A 20,983-nucleotide genomic window follows, 5' to 3' on the forward strand; every position below is an offset into this window, starting at 1 on the left:
AACAGCTGAACGTGGATGCGGTCGAACACTTACAGTACCCACAACGATATCCTCCATTGTACCTTTCGAACCAGGAGAAAGCCGCCAATCTTAGCTCTGCAGCGATTCAAATAGTATGCCCTTGAGAGAGTGCGACGCAAAATATCACCTGGGACAAGCGTGTCTGCCAATTCCAAGGCTCAGCTCTCTTCGGGTAATGGAGATATACTGGAGCACAAATCAGTTCCGTAACAGCTGGCAGAGGAGCAAAGCTTACTAGCAACTCTAGTATCATTACCGCAGCACGTCGCTTCGACCAAGGTCTCAACTCGTGAAACTCGTGAAGAGCCTCATAGTTGCTTTCCGCTACATTCTGCGAACGATTTGATCTTGATATGGGTACCGTCTGGTAGAAGTAGACCAGTTCCGAGATGCATATCAGCTTGACACCGACAACCTCCTGACGCAAGAAGCATAGAGTATAGGCGCCATCCATCTTTCAGTACACTGTCAAATTTCTGCACGTGGACCAAGCTGCGTTTTTCGTAGCACTGTGAAGCTATAGTGCCAAGCACAGAGTCATTTTCATCTCGCAGCTCTTTCATTGGATTATGGTGGAACGCTATGTCAAGCATCAATGCGTTCGCTAAGGCGTGAGTTGTTGCGCCTGAGATCGAGAGCAGTTTTTGGGCAACTTGTTCCTCCTTTTCCACGGTCTACAGCAGGGAACTGATCGATTCTTCGCTCGCCGAGACTTTCTTGCTGATATTTTTCATCTTGAGTCTGTGGTTTATCGGTACTATGCGCTGTTAACATTCGTATACTTGCCTCTTCTGTCAACCAATCTTGTAGCCTCGATACTGCTCGAAGGGCCTATGCCAGCTTTTATGGTCACGAGTCATTGCTGCTCACACGACCCAATCGAGGGTAAATGCTGCACAAAGTTTGATCCACTCGTCATAGAGGACTTCAAGTCTCTTGAGAACCTGTCCGGTGAAACGAGACATGAGCTTGATTGTGTTTCTCTGCGGCGGCACGAGCCATGATGCATTTGTAGCGTTGGTTGGGATGCACGATGCTGTGGCTGGTCAAACTTCGCCGTCTATACTCTGGACAGCTTTGTCGATCTGGCGAGTGACATACTAGCTTACAGATGCAGCTGCAACCAGTACGTAACTACCATCTTCGCATATCGTAAATGGGACTGAACGCAATGTCTTCTTCCACAGAGACCCCTGTCATCGTCAACATCTTTCACTTCTTTGTATAGCGTTGGTGGAAGGACCACTGCGGTGAGACGATCTGTGCCCCTACAAGTTGGGCATCCGAGATACTTTGAGCTGTCAGTTTGGTCGCAGAGACAATTGACTGGAAACGCACCTTTCGCACCACCTTCCAAGTAGCCTTTCTCGTTCTTATTGCAGGCCCCGCTTGCCAAAGTAAGGAATATATCTGGACGCAACTTGACGACCACAATACCACAGTACGTTCTAGACCCTACCAGCACATGCAAGCATTAAAATGAGAATAGCGACGCTAGTGAATACAGTGATGAAGAGGGTACACTCAAGTTTTCTGGTTTGAAGCTGTATTGTCAAACAATGAGTTTTAGAGTCAGCACAGCTAGGCCAGCTGTTTGATACATTTGGGTGGTTCGATAATATACTCAGCCGTAAGGCTGTGTGTGCCACGCTCACTATTGAAAATTGGAGAGACGGGAAGTGCCTGTCGTTCAGATGACTGCTATTTACGCTAACCAAACCTATCATCAGGAAACATATAAGCAATCGTGACGATGATAGGCCTTCATAGACTGTTTAAGACCGGGATAGTGTGCACATAAGCCGTCATATGTTCAAGTGATCTGATGAATAATCAAATATTTGTATAGTGATTCAAGCTAATAATTAGATTGAAAAATGATCGAGCTAGCATCGGGGCCAACTAAGCCAAGAATGGGGGAGATCCTCTATACGAACGAGCTAGATTCTCCCCGTAATCGTAAATTACTAGTACTTCTAAATGTTCTCAAGGGAGAAAAGTTTTACACATTTTCGCATTCATGTCAGGCCATCTCACGTCTTGGCATAAATTGCAAACCTATAGTCCAACGTAACAGAGGGATACAAGAACATATATAATAGAGGAAAGGGGCGCTATCATGGAGTGTTTAGCAGTGATATTCGTCGCGCCGTTTCTATATCTTCAATATGAGTATCACGCCCAAGACGAAAGCTATGACTACCAGAGAAAGGAAGCTTAAGGGTCCATCTTCAAAGACGTACTCAGCCTTGGGACCCTACCTTCAGCTCATGCGTGTCGACAAACCAGCTGGCTTGTACGCAATCTACCTCCCATTCGTCTACGGCCTCTTGCATGGTGCAACAATATCACATCCGCAGCAGGCTCCGTCCCCCCTGCGTGTCGTCTTCCTTGCTCTTGTCTTTCTCGTTGGGAGCATATTGTCGCGCGCCGCAGCTTGCACATGGAATGACTATGTCGACCAAGACTTCGATCGACTTGTGGCACGAACACGTAAACGGCCCATTGCCCGCGGCGCAGTGTCCAACACCCAGGCTCTTCTCTTCATGGCAGCGAGCGCCATAGTTGCGGTCACGTTACTGATGCTCTTGGCTCCTGCTGCTCGTATATACGCGTTGCCAATTACAGTCCTGTCGACGCTGTACCCGTTTGCCAAACGGTTTACAAATTATCCACAACTGGTTCTTGGCTTCCCCTTTGCACTGGCCGTGCCTATGGCAAGCAGTGCTGCGGGCAACATCGACTATGGCAAGCTGCATTGGTTTGCCGGTGAAACCTTGTCGATGGTCTCTTTCTTCACCGCGATCATCGTTTGGACCATATTGTACGACACGATTTACGCATTTCAGGATTTGAAAGATGACGTCAAGGCAGGGGTCAAGTCGACCGCCGTACGCTTCTCGGCCAGGCCAAAGATTATGCTGTCGATTTTAGGAACAATTCAGGTCTGCCTACTCTTCATGGCAGGCTATTATGCTCAGTATAACCTTGGATATTATCTCACCACATGTGCTGGTTGCGCGATTGGTCTGGCTTGGATGATCTATCGAGTAGACCTGGGTAGTCCGGAAAGCTGTGGGTCCTGGTTCAAAGCAAATTTCTGGATTGTAGGATGTCCATTGGGTGCAGGACTGTTACTTACTTACTAAGAAGATCTTTTCCTGGGGTAAGGGGATGTGATTGATTGGGCTGGTGCATTTAATCTCACGCTACTGTATAATGTTGAATGAAGTTGTTGTATTGAGTAAAGAGATGAGTCTGTAAAAACCGGTTTTAAGTACGCAGCACTAAGTACTAGTGTGCCTTAAGAGAGTAGCTCTTTCCACATATCATATAGCTAATACGTAATTGAACAAGACTATCAGGGTCTCCGACGTTGAATCTGCACCGGTAGCGGGCAATGATCTTTCACTACTAACATGCCCTGCTACTTTCTTGAACTTCAACCTTCATTACTCACATAGACATTCTGTTACCACTGTGATATCAGTTTTTCTATTTAACTCGCAATTCTTTCGCATGTCCTTGGTCGGCAACATAGCTTCATCGTACTTGCTACTGTGGTAATATTCGCTGGTTGGAGTTATACTCGCTGGCTATAGTGATCTTCGTTATAATTCTACGATTCTACTTTTTTCACTTCACATACAACATAATCTTCCCAGCTGTAGTCTAACCAGTCCCTCCCCCTTGATTCCCGAGCTAACATACACTTCGTCAAGTCTGGACGTCATGTTGGTATCTACCAAACAAAACAAACACCATCATGCAACCCCCTCCTTCTCTAGCCAGATCTATAAATACACCTGCTTAGATACATACACCAGAAATACCCGGCCATAGCCCGTAACCCATCATCACAACCTCGATCACAATAAGCCTCCACAACACTAAGCTTCTACTACAACGACCCAACCCCACTCTTTGAGCAGCATGTAACAGGAACAACAGACAAGCAGAGGTACATCTACAGCTGCAAGCCTGAAACCCCCAAGCAGACCACATTGCCACTACATATGTAAACCTTACTTACCGTAATCCAGGAAAATACAATCTGCCCTGCCTTTGTCGATCCCTAATCATGAACAGCCGCAAAGCTAGCCATCTACATGCCACAGAGCATTCCGCTCTCTACCAGGCGTGCATATGATTTGATTATTCTAATATGCAGCATACTAGAATAATCAAATCTCATCACGGATTCTACTGTCCATGATGAGCAATATGCTTGCTATACTTCAATCTCTCTCTACACATACATACACTCTCTATATCTAAACCCACACCTCGAATCCCTACTACCCCAAAACACTAAAAACCACCACAACACCTCCTCGCACCCTATTATAATCACACCATACAACTCGCGCAATCCTCAAATACCCACTCCAACACTCCAACAAAGAACCAATCCAACACTCCAACAAAGAACCACTCCAACACTCCAACAAAGAACCACTCCAACAAAGAACCAATTCACCAAAGAACCACTCCAACAAAGAACCAATTCACCAAAGAACCACTCCAACAAAGAACCAATTCACCAAAGAACCACTCCAACAAAGAACCAATTCACCAAAGAACCACTCCAACAAAGAACCAAAACTGTAATTTTCCAACACAACATCCGAAACAAGAACTAAAAAGATAACGAGCCCTCGAACGATCCTTAGAATAGGACAGACGTAGTAGGTACTAGATAATGCTTTACTCATAGATTATATATCTCATGTCTCATGTCTCACGAGTCCTAGAATTCAATATCTATTGCACTACAACAGGCCATTACGAAGTCACATTCCCACATACTAAAGACTAGGCACTTACTCAATACACAGTCACCTTATATATATATATATATATATATACATGTAATGAGCCGCCCATTAAGCACCAAGCACATAGATAACAAGCAGGACAACATAGTTAATCTCTCACACGATGATACACACATATAGACTAACACCTACTTACAAAATCAAATCCCTAGATAATAGCGACTATCCATCTACCCGGCAACTATATACTCATATAATACCTCTACAACACGACCGAATCTGGCCTCGAACGTATACTCTTCACCACCTACTTCCTACATATAACACGCTGTCCGAACGAACCTTAGAACATACACTCTTACTACCTTATTCCTTATACACAGATACTATCCGAGCCTTGAACAAGGTGATATATATAGCATACCAGTCCACTACTACTCGTCCATGAGTAAAGAAATACATTTCAAAGCCTACCAAGCTAGTGATACTCAGATCTTACTTATAGGGGGTTTGGTACCATCTCTATCCGAGGACATAGGTAACAGCTTTTACTATATAATACTGCTTGTCTTACTAGACTATACAACTGCTATTCCTTCAATTCTATAACAGAGCGTCCAAAGTAAAGACATAGATATTAAAGGTATATACAGCATAAAATTACAAGCCAGCAGCTACTAAAAAGATAAAAAAAAGTAAAGAAAACTCTACATTAATTACTAACAGGGATAAGACCCAATAGAATGATGATACAAGTATAAGCACGTACACATACATAATCAAGGTTATTTTTTTAAAGAAAACAAGTCAAGCAAAATCTCCGTCTCCCATCGTCGGTAAAGAGAACGGAACTTGACACCGCCAACCATAATCCCCCCCCCGACCCCCCTTTTTCCTCGCCATCACAACGACTACCGGCAGTGCCGGATGCTCCGGCCCAACTAGCCCATGTACCGAACTCGTTTCAGCCTCCCAATTACCCAGAAAATCCTGCATCTGGAGTCTAAAACATTCCCGCAGAAAGGCCTGGACGTCATTCTTTAGAGTGTGTGTGCTCTCGAACCGACGAATACTTGCAGTAATTATACCAACCCGCGTGCCAGGCCAGTCAGTCAGCGTAGCCTGACATTATTTACCCAAGGCTTACGAAGCGTGATGTCTAATTACGTCACACGGTGTTTCCGGCATTTCACCGTCTGAAACGAACGTCTAACCCGGAGGACAGGCTGTATGCAGTAGACGGGGTCAAGTGGCCAGGAATAGATACTTCCAATAATAACTCCCAGACCGCACCGTACCCGACCATCCGCCTCATCCTACCCGACGTCCACTTCGAAACCACACTTTCCAGTCTCCATCTCACGCCCCATATGACTCCTTTCCGGATTTTCAAAAAAAATGCTGTCAGATCGACACAGCGACCTCGATTGCCTCTCACTAGATTGACCGGCCGACTCACGCCGTTTCAACAACGTCTTGCCATCGAGACGACGCCTCACGCTCTCTTTCTAGCCCAGTCCACTCAAAACCGGACATCCGCACAAATCTCACCACAATCCCAACAAAGGGCTGCGTGTTTGATGCACAACACGCGGCATACATAACCCGCGGACGCGGTTCGTGCGCGACCACATCACATGATGCGCAGAAGCTGCGGCAATACCATTACCGAGCGGAGAAGGAGGGGGAGGGAGGGGCGAAGAGCGGGCTTATATGATGTAGCTGTTGTATGACCACGCGCACCCGCCGAGTCGGAACTCGTCCAGGACACGGACACGGACACGGTCAAGACATCCCAAAGGCACCCGAATCATCAAAAAAAACAAAAGAAAAACAAAAAGACGCGCCTCCTTTTCCACCGACCCGGAAACAGCAGCCAGAACACAGTCTCACTGCAGGTAAGGCTATCCCTGCGTCAGGCACGCAGCAGACGTCGACCCCTGAACCATGAAGCTTCGCAGGTTCGCATCCAGGGCATCGGGATCTGCTCACTTGTCACTACCAGTGATCCCGGCGAGTGCCGTATGTGGCGTAAGACTTACTGATCTAGGCGTTAGTAGACTGCTTTTAAGGATGTAGGATTGGATAGTTGGGAGGCATGGCATGACATGATCATGCAAGAACCCGAGGGGTTGGGTCGTTGGGATGGTGGCGTACACGTAAAGGATTCGATGCAGCAAGGAAGAGATGGGTATCGTGTATCGCGAGCGGTGTGACCTGTTGGGCACGGTACGGGGTAGGTTGGATATGGATGTCCGTTAAGGCGATGGCAGACTGTGTGATGCTGGTATTTTTCGGTGTTAAAGAGGAGGATTACTGTGGCTCCTGATAGGGGAGATGAAGATATACTCTAGTCATAGAAACTAGCGCTATCGAGATGAATATTCGTGAGGATCTCATCTGAGAATCCTTAGCGTAGATTCGAACGCAAGATTGAAAGTCGGTTGTGAGCATAATATCTGGTGGTATGATATCCACATCTTTCTGGGGCTGTCCAGTCTCAAATATATTGGGATGTGCTGAAATATGCCGAGATAGCGGAACCCAAACTTGCCGTGGCGCTCCGCGCGACCTCAGGGTCACTCAAGTGATGAAGCGAATTGACTGTGTGGCCATGCCCGCCAAGGTCGATTTGTAGACCCTTTGTAAGCATATATCAGCCTCCTGAGTCTCTGTCTGTCCAGGGATAGACGCATCCGGGAACCATATGCGATAAATTACATGGTATCCGTAGAGACCCACATTCCTATCCGGCACATTCTACTCCGCTGCATCAGGACGGAAAGTCTTGTAGAAGTCATATGTAGCTTGCTTGGATAGTGCAATGTGTGTGTTGTGCCTTGGAGGTTTAACGCTAGGTAGGCTCATACCGACGCTCCCTACCCAAGCTACAGGACGTTGTCAAGCGTGATGGTGTTTGGCCTTCGCAATCATGGACGATGACTAGAGAGAAATCCCATTCTAGAGAGCCCCTGCCGGGACGTGCTTGATCAGGAACGAAATGTGCAGGTCAAAGGGCCCCGTCTGGGCATGACGTCCGAGTTTGTGTAACGTGAGCTGTCACATTTCATGCACTGACAAGATGCGGGAGGGCGGGAGCAGACAGCCTGGTAGTCGCATTTGTGGATCCTGTCTCGGTCCTTGTTTTTCTGGGCGAGACTCGAAAGTGGTGAAGGGGGGGCCATAATAGCGGTCATACGCCTTGAGCAGCAGCAAAGACAGAGCAGCCAATCATGGAGGCAGGGTGTGCCGTTGACAGAAGATAACTGGGCTGCGACGGGCCGAAGCAGAGGCGCTGTCCATGCTCACGGGAAGCAAATCTCCCAGTGCCCTGGGTCAGGAAGAGGGAGATTTTGGGGGGAGGGGTGATTAGGGGATCAGGGGGATGAGGAACCAGGCGCATACAGACGACAACAACCAGGGGTTGCTGATTGGCTCAGCGTGCCACGGAGAAAACTTGGTCACCCCAGCCCCGATACCGCGTCAGATTGATTATCACCACCGCGCTATAGACTACGAGCCCATCAGAATGCGGGGCTTCCTACAGCACCGTGATTAGTTTTACGCAATCCAGATGAACTTTTTCGTCCGAGCTGCGCACCTGCGTCGGGCTAATTGAGCACCCCGGGCGGTGGGATGTAACCGATTTGGAGACCAGATGCGACTCGTATGTACTCCGTATATGACCACCAGACGCTTAATCTCTTTGACCCACCGCGTGAGTGCTTGATAACAGCTATTAGAGCAGTTCATCTCTTCATCATCTCATCTAGTTCACGATAGTCGCCGAGAGACAGATAAAGTACTGTAGGTCAGGGCATAAGGATATGCCTTGCTAGGATCCCATCTGGGCCTAGTGTCATGTTCGCTTTGACTGATGTCCTTTGCATCGCATGCAAATGGGCCGTCTTGGGCTTGCAACGTTCCTATGCCTGTTTCATAAGCACGATTAGATGTCTGATTCGCGAGGGTCTTCGGTGGCCTTTTTATCTATGACGGTGCACTGTTTGTGAAGGCTGCCTGGTCGAGAACTTCGCTCGTACGAGATTCTTCCAATTTCCCGGCCTCCGGGACGAGAAGTCTGGTCGTACGTCTGTCTGCACGCAACAATATGCAGACTTCCGCATAAGCCCTATCTTTACGGTACTGAGTCTGCTGATTACTGTAGTGGGGACTATATGGCGCTGTCTAGCGTGCTCATATGAGACATTGCCTGTTATGACGAATGTACTTCTTCTAATCAATGAAGCCGGTACTCGAGGTGTCGACTTCAATTCTCAGCCATGGGACGAGAATCGAGAAATCGAGAGCATTAGCTGATTCGTCGCCAGGTAAAACACGCGGGCTCATTTGAGTGAAAGGGTATTCAGTTCTGAGACAATTGAAAGCAATAAATGTTTATAGCCGCTGCAAGCGGGCCGCGGCGAGATTGCAATGCGTCTGACTCGCCATTGACGCCAGCCAGGTCAGAGGGGACTCGACGCAGGGGCTAAAAGTATCCAGTGGTGCGGTTAGCGAGAATATGAGCCACTCAGAGCGACAAAAGCCGGCAGGAGTTCCGACAGTCTGGCACCTAAATTCCAAGTCAATGGGTCATGTCTCTCCTGTCCGTCTCTTTACGCTTCACGCAAGGCGACGCTGCATGTGCATTTACAGCATACATCCACGACCCATATTCGTAGCATCGCTTGGACAGCGACCTTGGTCAGCCATGGTTCTCGTCGTGTAGCAGGCAACACTTCCTTGCGGATTGTTGATGCAGTATATCGCGTGGACGATACGGAGCAATAACATCTGCATGCAACTCAATCTGCCGATCCACAGCAATCCCGCCGCTGCGAGCAAACAACCCACATTCTGCAGCCGCGGGAACAGCAGTTTCCACGAGCTACCCCGACGCAGGTTCAAGGATGCCACAAACATGAACAATGGGAAGTCAAGATGTGCCTGCATCCCGAAAAACGGTCTCATGCATCCATGTGGCTTCAACTCACACGATTGCCCTTGTAGTTGTTGGAATATGTATTGATGCATCTTGCCTTGCTGACCCTCAGGCAAACACAACAGCATCTCGCATGAAATGGAAGGAATATTACAGTAGAGACGAGGGACGAAAACGCGGCGCCAGAACGCGAGAATGTATGGCGCCCCTCCGCCCAGTCCGGCACCTCTGGCGTCAGTGCGCAGAAGCGAACAGGCCTGACTTTGGGTGGCCGGCGCTTGGATGCTCGAAGCGATGGCGCCTGTTGGCAATGTGGGCAGGCGGCTTTTTGTCTTGGTCTGGGCCTCTTTGCATTTGAAATATCTTGACCATTATTGCAATTGTCCCGTAGCGCATTCAACTTTGTTTTGACGAACTCTTTCAGTCGAGGTGCCCTGCATGCACGAGTGACGAGAGAGAGCGCGCAAGAGAGAGAGAGAGAGCTGTGGATGCAGCACGCACCCTGCGATGCAGCCAACAGTCTGTGAACTCGCTCGGGGGAACCGAGAGGAATTGTCGTCATAATTTATTGTCTGATCGATCTCCGTTCTCGCACTCGGTCATCACTACTCCGTGAGCGCGTCAGCCAGCGCCCAGTAAAGGCACTCCCTTGACAGTGTGCAGACGTACCACAGGGTTCACACCATGTTAATACATGTGCTTCTCTCATCGTCATAAGCGTGTCGACTGTCTACCTCACTGGTAGTGACACCACTGGTCGTGGCTACCAATGACCATGGCACCGGTACCCTACCGTGCCCTCCACAACGACGCCCTTTTATCCTTCCTTTGACCTCCAGTCAGCTAGCGTGGTCGCCAACACTGGCCGGCGTGTTATATCGAGTGGCAAGACGTGCAGTCTTTTTAAACGCCATATGTGCAATACTCCCATTATTTGACTGATGTGTGTGTTTGTGCATCGCCAGGCTGGGCCTGCCGTAAAGCCTCCTCCACCAAGACGGCAAGTCGTGTTCAGCTATGGGACGAAGGATTAAGGATTCTGAGCGAGCCAGCAGTCAGTCGATCGCATTATGTTGCGGTGAAGGCTTGGTAATTAATTAGCTTCTGTAGCAAAGCAGCAAAGCAGCAAAGACGATGCGGACGAAGAGAAGCATGAGCCGGGAGGAACCTTGGAAGGGCAGACCCTGGAGGCCGAAGAAACGCCAGGCCGCCCGAGCGCCCAGGGCAGCAGCAGCACACACGTCCGCGCGCCCGCAGGCTTGCATGCACCTAAATACTACATACACAGTACGAACACAGTACACGATACACAATACACCACCACTTTACTTGGGAAACTTCTGATGCCGATGCCCATCCGATACTGATGCCGATGCTGATGCTGATATCGATACTAATGCTGATGTGCTCATGCTGATGCTGATGTTGATCTGATGCTGATGTGTGTATAGCTTACCTACATACTACTACTGCCTCCCTGCCTGTGTAAGCCCACGCCCGCTCCCCTCCCCTCCCCCTCCCCTTCTCTCCACTCTATGTCTGTCTGCCCATGCCCACGCCAACGCCCATGCCCAACTATCCATGCATACGCGCACGCACACGCTCCACCACGCGCCTGCTGCCACCACCACTATCACTACCACCAATACCACCGCCATAAACTCCCTAATAATTAACCCTCCTACTCCTCCTGCTCCTCCAACTCCCCTAATACTTCTCACTCGTCCCTCTCCCCACTCTACTGTACTCTTTAATTACCTACTCCCCCTTCCCCTCCTCCTAATTAGTCACACTCTATCTCAATCTGCTAGTTTTGGGTCATCATCTCTCCTCTTTTCCTCTTACTCCCATCCTGCACTTCAGAATCCCGCCCATAATCTACTACCACTAGCCCGTTACCGTTCCGTCGGGTTTCTGACTGCCTGTTTCTCCCATTCATTATCCTCGCCTTCTTTCCTCCTCTCCTCTCCTCCTCCTCCTCCACCACTACCACTTACCACCACCACCACCTCCTCCTCCTCCTCCTCATCCTCCTCACTTCTCTTACACCCCTACCCTTTCCCTTTCCCTTGGACTGGCAACACACACCCACACCCACACACAAACGCGCACACGGCCTCCACGCGCCGTCCCATGACCCGCTGTTCTCAGACCGACTTTTAGGTTACGTCTCCGGCCTTCCTGACGCCTGAGATTCTTTTAATACGTTCCTACCGCCCCATCCGCGCCCTGACCTGCCTTACTTGCTTCCAACCCTTCTTTCTCATTTGCTCCGACGGCTTCTCTCCGGTATGCCATCAAATCCTCCGACATCAATCATGAACGGGTGAGTCTACTTCTGATGTAAACTAGCAACTAGCCAGAGTTTAAGTTGGCGTGTTTCGCTGCATATTGTTCGTCGCGTCGTCGAGTACCGTTTGCTAACGCTCGCTCCTTAGGAATCCTGTTGCTGCTCCTGCAGACTATGACGAGAATGGTCGGACATATCATGGCTATGTGCGCGCTCTCGCAATTTGGGCTCTTCCAGTACCTTTAGCTAACTTACTTGCAGCGCAGAGGTATCTATATGTATCCATGCGACGAGGTAAGAATTCACATTGGCGGAGACTGATATTCCAAACTAACGCATATTCCAACCATGCAGATCGAGAAAGAACGCATGGACATGATGCACCAATTGTTCGACACTGCCTTTAATCAAGTACTCCAGAGCACGCCTGCACTGAAAGGCAGAGGTCAAAATCAGCGAATTCTGGATCTCGGGTGCGGAACTGGCATTTGGGCTTTGGATATTGCTGAGTATGCGCTATTGGACAGACCTGAGGCCATAGATATCTTGCTAACATATTCTTTTTCTACAGTGCATACCCTGAAGCTGAGGTCAGTGTCTGCGCATGCGCCAGCACTTCTCACCATTGCTAACCGATCCTGCATAGGTCATTGGAGTAGACTTATCAAACATTCAGCCAGCACAGTGAGTGTCCCACTCCTGCACCAATTCTGGCAGCATCTAACGCCTCCGTCAGGATCGCGCCTAATCTGCAATTTCGAGTTCCGTTTGATTACGAAGGTGCGCTTTGGACTTTGGGGGAAAACTCTTTTGATTTAATACACCTGCAAATGGCATGCGGAAGCGTCTCGAACTGGAACGAGTTGTACAACAAAATATACAGGTGGGAGCTGCATCTATCAAAAGTAATTGTTTGCTCGGCTGACAGTAGCAGACATCTCACCCCAGGCAGTGGATGGATCGAACACATCGAGATGGACCTGACGCCACGCTGTGACGACGGCTCGTTGCCTGCGTCAAGCCATATACGGAGTTGGTACAATTATCTAGTGGATGCAACATCGCGTGCGAGTAAGCCTATCGCGTACAATCAATATACGCGGCAGTCTCTCGCGGCTGCTGGATTTATTGACATCAGCGAAAGAGTAATCCGAGTCCCGTACAACCGATGGCCCACGGATCCTCGAGAGAGGAAAATCGCAGACTGGCACACCTGGACTCTCGCTGATGAGACTTGTCAAGGCCTAGAGGCCTTGAGTATGGCGCCTTTCACTAGATGTCTCAATTGGCGACGTGAGGAATTTGAGCCTTTCCTGGCACTAGTGAGGACCGAGATGAAGACTAGAAGAATACACGCGTACAACAACATGTAAGAATTTTAAAGCTGGCTGCCTACGCTACGGGCCCAGGGCTATAATCATGATGAAGCTAATGTCTTGCAGACATGTTTGGACTGCTCGTAAACCACAGTCATGAGAAAGATCGATCGCTAATTCTGTAACAACACAATTTTGCACACTTGAGATACTAGCCAGCGCTTGCTGTGCACGAAGTGGTACTCACTGTGGTCAAACGCTGTTCTGGCCTTCATGTTGGTCCTAGGAGTCAGTAGCAGCGCGAAGACTCAGATTACTGTCACATCTCAAGTGGATCGATTGGAGACGAGGTGGAGCATCCCCCCGCAGCTCGGCCGGATTGTGACCACACGGCGCCTGACGGTGTTCGTTCGATACAGCTGCTTTATTTGCTGCGCATCAACGCTGTGTCGTTACAGCGCACGCTTCACCGCCTGTATTGGGCGTTTTGGCGCACATACGGATTAGTGAAGGTCTATGGCATCGCGTCAGGCTCGTTAGGAAAGAAACAGCATGGTCTTGAAAACTCAGAGTGTGAATTCACACCACATCACCATTCGTCCTTGCACCACTCCTCTGTTCCCTACCAGGAGCAGCAGCGCCGACATCGTGGACATCGTGGACATCGTGGATATCGTGGATATCGTGGATATCAGTCCGACATGCGCTAAGCGAAGTCCACTATACCGGCGCAGCTACATCCGTATCATGAACATCTTGTACACCATTCTCGCCTCGCCCGGGCTTACCTTGGTCGTACTAGGGCTTGATCTAATTTTGGGTGGCCAAACCACCATTCACTTGTCCGGGCGTGGGTAGTATGTATGCGCTGAAATAATCCTCCAATAAGGCTAGGTTCTAAAATAGCTGCGATACCATGCGATTTGGGCATGATTCTTCACTGTACTCTATATGTGGAACATCCGCTTAAAGGCTCAGCAAGGAACGGCCAGCTGGCACAGGTGCTCCTGTTGTTCGCTCCCTACCTTCCAGAAGCTTTTCAATTCCACCATTGTGCTCGCTGCACCTTGCACTTTAGGGGCTATAGAGTATGCAACGTTGAATCCTACTGCAATGACTTGTCCATGTGCTATGGATCCTATCCCCGGCCATCTCCTCGATCTTGCATTGGCAGAAAGTCGCGCAACGTTGGACGAAGCAAACAAATGGCCAGACCCGTTACTCCGGTAGGGTTAGACCCAGTACCACTGGTTCGAGTTGGACAACGTCATCGGTAGATACTGCAGAGGTACACGAGATTAGCATATTAGCAACACCCGTCACGTTCCACGTATTGCTTGCCTTGCTTCGGCTCCCTTCCCAGTGATAGGCCAGCAGCGCGCTCGACCCAGGTAGGCAAGTAATCCAGCGCCCTGGTACCGCTTTCACGCTGGATGCAGGCTGCGAGACTGCCAGATCCAAGGGTCAGCTAGACTGTTTGTACGTCGTCACACTTGCCAGCTACGCGTGTGGAGGCCGCCATTCCTCTAGACCTGTCTCGTGCGAGGCTGGTCTGCCAGCGCAGCAGTCCTGCTTCGATCAAGACGGCATTAGCGGTGAACCAAAGCCAACTTCTTGTAGAGGAGGAGGAGGGGATGGCGAGACGCTGGTGGTGATATTATCCAGGATCTGCAATAGAGGTGCTTCAAAGAGGAGATGAACGGCCACTGCGTGGTCTTGAGAACGCCAGCCTAGGGCCAGCGCGCGGGAGGGAAGTCCGTAACCCGCCGCCTCGAGCCGCCCGAGTGCTGCCCGCTGGGAGCAAATCACAGCCCAGGACGCGCCGGCACCTTGAATGACTTACTTTTGCTTGGCGATGCTCGCTTCTCACGTGATGAGTATGCATGGCGCGCGGAGAAATCTCGGGAAACTGGTTTTGACTTTGGGGAGGATCGAGCAATCGGACAGGCGGGTGCGGGCAGCATCGGCATTCGGTTGTATGGTGGCTAATTCGTCATGTGCTCCTGCATGCGTTCCTGAGCACTCACCCTAGGTGTGCTGCAACCCTTCCCTTACTCGTCATTGACATTCATATAACATTGTATGAAAGTTTCTGCCTCTATTTAGACATCCGATTCACATCATGGCCAGCCTTGCGAGATCCCTCCGACCCTTGGCGCGAGCTGCAAAGGCCCCGCAGAGGACGTTCCTGGGAGGCGTGAGGAAGGGCCCACAGTACGTTCTCCATACGGTTGTCTTCTTTGTATATCATAGCAATAGAGCTAGAGCAATAGCAAGCAGATGCAAGACATTTTGACTGACGCGAAATCAGGTTACGATGCCTCTCGACCACACCTCAACGGCGGCAAGCGGACGCTCTAGACATCACCGATATACCCCCTACGCCGATATCCCACCTCTCAGAGACCGAGTCGCTGATGGCAGAGCAAGTCACCCGGTTCGCGAACGACCAAATCCTACCAAAAGTTCGCGAAATGGACGAAGCGGAGACAATGGATCCAGCTGTCGTGGAACAATTGTTCGAGCAAGGACTGATGGGTATCGAGATTCCAGAGGAATATGGCGGTGCGGGCATGAACTTCACCGCCGCTATTGTCGCGATTGAGGAGTTGGCGAGGGTCGATCCGAGCGTGAGCGTGTTGGTCGACGTGCATAATACACTATGCAACACCTGTCTGCTGAAATATGCAAAGGAAGACAACAAGAAGAAGTGGCTGCCGAAGCTCGCCACTGATACCGTCGGTATGTGTGCCAAACCCCAGATTGTGCCACCGAGACTCGTTCTCGGGTGCAACACTGCGTTGAATGTTTTGCTGAGCTGAACCGTAGCATCCTTCTGCCTCTCAGAACCTGCGTCCGGCTCCGACGCCTTTGCCATGCAGACCAAAGCCGTCAAGACAGACTCGACGTACAAGATCACTGGCAGCAAAATGTGGATCACCAACTCCATGGAGTCCTCGCTCTTTATTGTCTTTGCCAATCTCGACCCGTCCAAGGGCTACAAGGGCATCTCAGCCTTCCTTGTAGAGAAGGGCACGCCCGGCTTTGAGATTGCCAAAAAGGAGAAGAAGCTAGGCATCAAGGCCAGCAGCACATGCGTCATCAATTTTGACGACGTCGAAGTGCCGCACGCCAATCTACTAGGCGAGGAGGGCCAGGGCTACAAGTACGCGATCGGCATCCTCAACGAGGGCCGCATCGGCATCGCAGCCCAGATGACAGGCCTCGCACTAGGTGCATGGGAGAACGCCGCCAAGTAAGAGACTACCCTCACACAGCCTCTCCACGTCCCACAAACATGACTAATCCGGGGCACCCTCCCAACCGCAGATACGTCTGGAACGACCGCAAGCAATTCGGCAAGCTCATCGGCGAATTCCAAGGCATGCAGCACCAGCTCGCGCAGGCCTACGTCGAGATCCAAGCCGCGCGCGCCCTCGTCTTCAACGCGGCGCGCAAGAAGGAGGCCGGCCAGGACTTTGTCCGCGACGCGGCCATGGCGAAGCTGTATAGCTCGCAGGTCGCGCAGCGCGTGGCGGGCCAGGCTATCGAGTGGATGGGCGGCATGGGCTTTGTGCGCGAGGGCTTGGCGGAGAAGTTCTGGCGCGACAGCAAGATTGGCGCGATTTATGAGGGCACGAGCAATATCCAGCTCAATACGATTGCGAAGTTGTTGCAGAATGAGTATACGAAGTAGGCAGCTAGGTGGAAAGGCAGGGTGGAAGTGTATGGGTTGGATTTGGATCTTGGCTTGTTGAACGGCGCGAATTGTGTGGGAGAGTACAAGTATTAGTGGATGGATAGATGGATAGATGGGTGGATATTGGTGGGTGATCCGTATAACAATAGTATAAATACAAAATTCTAAAGTTTTTTTTTTTGCTTCGAGGTTGCACCCGGCTACGTACGACGTGTTTTTCACCAATTTCGCATACTCCCTTCCCGTTTTTCGGGCCCCCTTCTTGCTCCCAGTAGTAACAGTAACGCAGTTTGTATAATTTCTTTAATGAGGACGGGGGAAAGGGGCGTTTATATATTTGTGATGGAAACAAGGCCAAGTAACGCCGTGCGGAAAAGCAGGTTGTATGTATGTATGTAGAGGGACATGGGAATGATGGTTGATGCTTTTCTAACTGTTTGGACGTTGAATGTTCAATAAGTGTCAATCCATTGTCCTTGTCGTGTGTATAACGGTATATATATATATATATATCTCCATCCATGCCCTCGTCCGTGCACCGACCGTACTGTGTGTCTTGATCCATGCGCGATTTGATTTGGCATCTACGGCGTACCGAGCGAGTGTGTTGCTTGCCTGGAAGATGTCATCACTTTGAGCGGCGGTATCGCGCTTTAGACTCCTGGGGGTTGATGAGATTGGTCTACTCTTATAGAGGAGGTTCACATTATAATAAACGTACATGTGTATAGATTTAGGAAGTAAGAGAAGGCTGGTTGTTGTATGTAGTGCTCAGGTTTGTGATACTAAGCTTAGCTTATTATCGAAGAGCGATCATAGGAGGAGTAATATAAGGGGAGAGACGGGGAGGATTCAATCAATGTACCTCAAACTAGGACGCTTCTAGTACAGGGGGCTATCTGCTAAGAATTTCGTTTGTTTTCTTTTCTTTTGAAGTCTTTGGGTACTTATTTAGTGAGATCTATCGATGGTAGTTGATGTTAAGCTTGTAGATGTATTATTACATCCGCATACATAAGCGCTATTTGCACAAAGAGCTCCAGACGAATAGAGACGAATACACATACACCACACACACACACACGCATATGAGTGAGTGATACGACGTAGCTTCCATCCAGCCAGACAACTCAAAACCCATCAATCAGCCTTCCCTCTTCCCACCGACCCAAACACACTTTTCATACCAACGCAGCAACGCCCCAAAACGACCCCCCCCTCAGAAAACGGCACCGAGAAATAATTTAAATCATAACCGCGCAGCAGAGCGACCATGTCGCCGCCAACGCATACACTACCGTCCCTCGTTCCCTCCTTCTTCCTGCACAATCAAATGGATCCCCGCCCACCCCCTCCCCCCCTTCGGCCCCCAACCCCAACTTGTCCTCACAGGGCGGCCAATCAGATGTCGGATAATACCCAACCCGTCTGCCCTGGCAGATTGGATTCTGGATTCGGGCATCTATCCATGTAGATTGACTTGTTTAGGGGGGTGGGACATGGGGGGGGCGTGGTATGTATGTATGTATGGACTGTATGGACTGTTTGTGTGTATGTGTGTATGTATGTGGGTGGTATGTGGTAATTATGTGCAGACGACAAGGATTTAAACGGAGGGTGCGGTTTCTGTGCTGGTTTGGGTGGTGTGGGTGAGCAAGGGGGGGTGGATGTGTGGTAGTAGTGTGGTAGTGTGTAGTAGTGTGTAGTAGTGTGTAGTAGTGTGTAGTAGTAGTGTGTGTGTATGTTGTCTCGAGACGAGGCAGCGCGGCTTTGTGCATGGGTGAGTGAGGTTGCTAGCTAGGCTGGCGGTGCCGGGGGAAGGGGCAAAACGAATATAGATGTGACTGTTGCTGGTGCTGGTGCCGGTGCTAGGTGGTGCTGGGTGCTGTGGTGCTTGGTGCGGGGCAGGGGTAACGAGGGGAGGGGAGGGGTGGAAAGAGCCTAGCGTAGCGTATCCGGGTTGTCGGGGTTCTGGCGCGTCGCGCGGATTTTGTCGCACCGGTCGCTTTTTTGTAGGTGTGCGTGTGTATGTGTGTGTGTGTGCGTGATTTGGCGTCTGAAAAGGGGTGTGTTCCGGCGGCTAGCTATGGATTGCTGGGATGGATGCATGGAAGGTTGGAAGGTTAGTCCGCTGTGCGTGGTAGTTAGTGGCTTCCGGGTCGGAAATGGGGTTGTTGGTGTGGTTAGTGGACGGGCGGGTGGGCGAGAGGGGCTGGCTTTCCGGGTCCCGCGCTTATTTTGCTTGCTTGCTTGCTTACTTGCTTGCTTACTTGCTGCTGATTGAAGTGTGCGCGTATGGCGAGCCTGGGTATGAGCGAGCGTGCGAGCGAAGGGTGTTGCGCAGGGCATCTGGTAAGCCCTGATACGAGGCGAGTGACGCAGAAGGTTGTCATGTATGCGGGAGGGGTGGCTCGAGGTCGAAAGATGTCGCGTCACCGGCGGCCGAGAAAGGGGGGAGTGGAGTGGAGTGGAGTGGGCACAAAGTGGAACGGGATGACAGAGGAGAGAGGAGAGGAGGAAAGGGCAGGTCGCAGACCCGGGACGGTGGGATTCCGAACGGTGGAAGGACAGACAGATAGACAGCGTCTGGGAGCGGTCGAGCCGGTCCTCCGGGCCGGCTAATCCCTTCTTGCATCGCATCGAGAGCTTTGTTGGCGCGGTGGAGACGCGGTGTGCGGATCTGCTTGGAGGGCGTTATGTTCGCGGTGCGATTGCTGATATGGGAAGGTGATTTACGCTTTTTTTTTCCTGGATGACGGACCGGGTGCCCCCCTTTGGATCTGTTGTTCAAGGCCTCCCCTCCCCCTCTCCGACCCTACCTCGCTCTGCAGACTTCGAAACAGGTGCTGGCGATAGCTGCAGAATCTGTGGCATGCTTTTTTGTCTGCTGCAGTTCCCGAGCCTTTGGGTGAGCCGTTGCATGATCGACACGGTGCAGTTGGACCAATAAACGTCCACTCCGGCGGTACAGCAAGACCTTCTCGACCATTTCCCAATCAGCGGTCGCACGACCTGGGTCTGATGCTCTTGACACCGCAGACAAGCAGACGGACCGATTCTGTACGTGTCAGACGGGACACGGACGGACAGCATTGATGTAACAGACGACAAGTGGCGTAGGACACGAATCTGTCCGCCGGCCCACAGCTGTGTAGTGTACACCGATTTCGGATATCGGTCTGAGTAATCGTGGAACGATGACAGCAATGGAGCGAAACACTGTCCACAAGGGATCCCAGGTATTATTGCATGCTGCGCGGATGTAGGTCGAAGTGCGACATTCAGTCATGCGCAGCTGCATGGCTCGTCATCTGTCTCGATGGCTTGAATATCTCCTGGCTGAAGTCGAGCAGAACAATAAGCCCTGAGATGTCACACTTTGTATAGTCCGTGGTATCAGATCTTTGCACTTGTATTTGTTGACTTATTACCGATTTCTTTACACGATGCTCAACCACTCGTTAAGCCGGCCATCACAAGCAAGTACACTACTGGAGCATATCAGCACGAAGAACTGATGCTGATCATCACGGACTCACGACATAAGAACAATGCTCGGTGCCGAGAACCCAACATACATCAGATAAAGGGGTGGACTCCGAGCATGTGAATCATATATCGATGTCAGGGAGAGTACATCCATCCTCCTTACTCGAAGTACTAGAAGTAAAAGAAATACTAATGCAGGTATTGTCTGGCTGAGCAACCTGCCAAGTGCCGGGTATGAGTCTCACTGGGAAGGTGAAGGTAACAACGGTACACGGAGTCTGGATTTAGTAAATGGTACTTTTCACACGTCAAGACGTCGTCTCTGTTGAAAGTAGACCAGATAGACCAGATTTCTTCTCCACCAAACCTTGTGGTCACATTTCACACTTTCTCCGCACAACAATGAACTACATTACATCTCACATAATATGTTTCCTTACGGTAAAG

The 20,983-nt window shown here is 50.3% G+C and overlaps 6 protein-coding genes across 6 annotated transcripts; 3 read left to right on the forward strand and 3 right to left on the reverse strand.

Moving 5' to 3' along the window:
- Positions 1-329: 329 nt before the first annotated feature.
- EJ05DRAFT_500292 (uncharacterized protein) lies at positions 330-986 on the reverse strand (the record flags this gene model as incomplete). The annotated part of the gene is made up of 3 exons (XM_033746975.1): positions 330-625; positions 675-778; positions 892-986. 3 exons carry the CDS (start codon positions 984-986, stop codon positions 330-332), a joined length of 495 nt encoding a protein of 164 aa, XP_033601224.1.
- Positions 987-2,189: 1,203 nt separating this feature from the next.
- On the forward strand, positions 2,190-3,246 carry EJ05DRAFT_510659 (UbiA prenyltransferase; the record flags this gene model as incomplete). The annotated part of the gene is made up of 1 exon (XM_033748193.1): positions 2,190-3,246. One exon carries the CDS (start codon positions 2,190-2,192, stop codon positions 3,168-3,170), a length of 981 nt encoding a protein of 326 aa, XP_033601225.1. The 3' UTR covers positions 3,171-3,246.
- Positions 3,247-9,656: 6,410 nt separating this feature from the next.
- EJ05DRAFT_363692 (uncharacterized protein) lies at positions 9,657-10,588 on the reverse strand. Its single transcript, XM_033741095.1, has 2 exons — positions 10,411-10,588; positions 9,657-10,346 (listed from the first exon to the last, which is right to left on the reverse strand). The coding sequence occupies exon 2, from the start codon at positions 10,301-10,303 to the stop codon at positions 9,785-9,787; it is 519 nt and encodes a 172-aa protein (XP_033601226.1). The 5' UTR covers positions 10,304-10,346; positions 10,411-10,588; the 3' UTR covers positions 9,657-9,784.
- A 1,405-nt stretch (positions 10,589-11,993) lies between these two features.
- On the forward strand, positions 11,994-13,892 carry EJ05DRAFT_363710 (methyltransferase LaeA). The gene is made up of 9 exons (XM_033741096.1): positions 11,994-12,084; positions 12,180-12,237; positions 12,293-12,325; positions 12,386-12,540; positions 12,603-12,621; positions 12,678-12,715; positions 12,768-12,914; positions 12,966-13,400; positions 13,474-13,892. Coding segments are annotated over exons 1-9 (921 nt in total). The 5' UTR covers positions 11,994-12,082; the 3' UTR covers positions 13,508-13,892.
- Positions 13,893-15,344: 1,452 nt separating this feature from the next.
- Positions 15,345-17,128, forward strand: EJ05DRAFT_476092 (acyl-CoA dehydrogenase NM domain-like protein). Its single transcript, XM_033743951.1, has 4 exons — positions 15,345-15,561; positions 15,659-16,089; positions 16,177-16,603; positions 16,678-17,128. The coding sequence occupies exons 1-4, from the start codon at positions 15,470-15,472 to the stop codon at positions 17,042-17,044; spliced, it is 1,317 nt and encodes a 438-aa protein (XP_033601228.1). The 5' UTR covers positions 15,345-15,469; the 3' UTR covers positions 17,045-17,128.
- A 1,869-nt stretch (positions 17,129-18,997) lies between these two features.
- Positions 18,998-19,891, reverse strand: EJ05DRAFT_363835 (uncharacterized protein). The gene is made up of 3 exons (XM_033741097.1): positions 19,784-19,891; positions 19,318-19,730; positions 18,998-19,178 (listed from the first exon to the last, which is right to left on the reverse strand). The coding sequence occupies exons 2-3, from the start codon at positions 19,685-19,687 to the stop codon at positions 19,171-19,173; spliced, it is 378 nt and encodes a 125-aa protein (XP_033601229.1). The 5' UTR covers positions 19,688-19,730; positions 19,784-19,891; the 3' UTR covers positions 18,998-19,170.
- Positions 19,892-20,983: the final 1,092 nt, after the last annotated feature.

Source organism: Pseudovirgaria hyperparasitica (assembly GCF_010093815.1).
Source record: "Pseudovirgaria hyperparasitica strain CBS 121739 unplaced genomic scaffold EJ05scaffold_7, whole genome shotgun sequence".
In the NCBI taxonomy this organism is placed as follows: Eukaryota; Fungi; Ascomycota; class Dothideomycetes; order Acrospermales; family Acrospermaceae; genus Pseudovirgaria; species Pseudovirgaria hyperparasitica.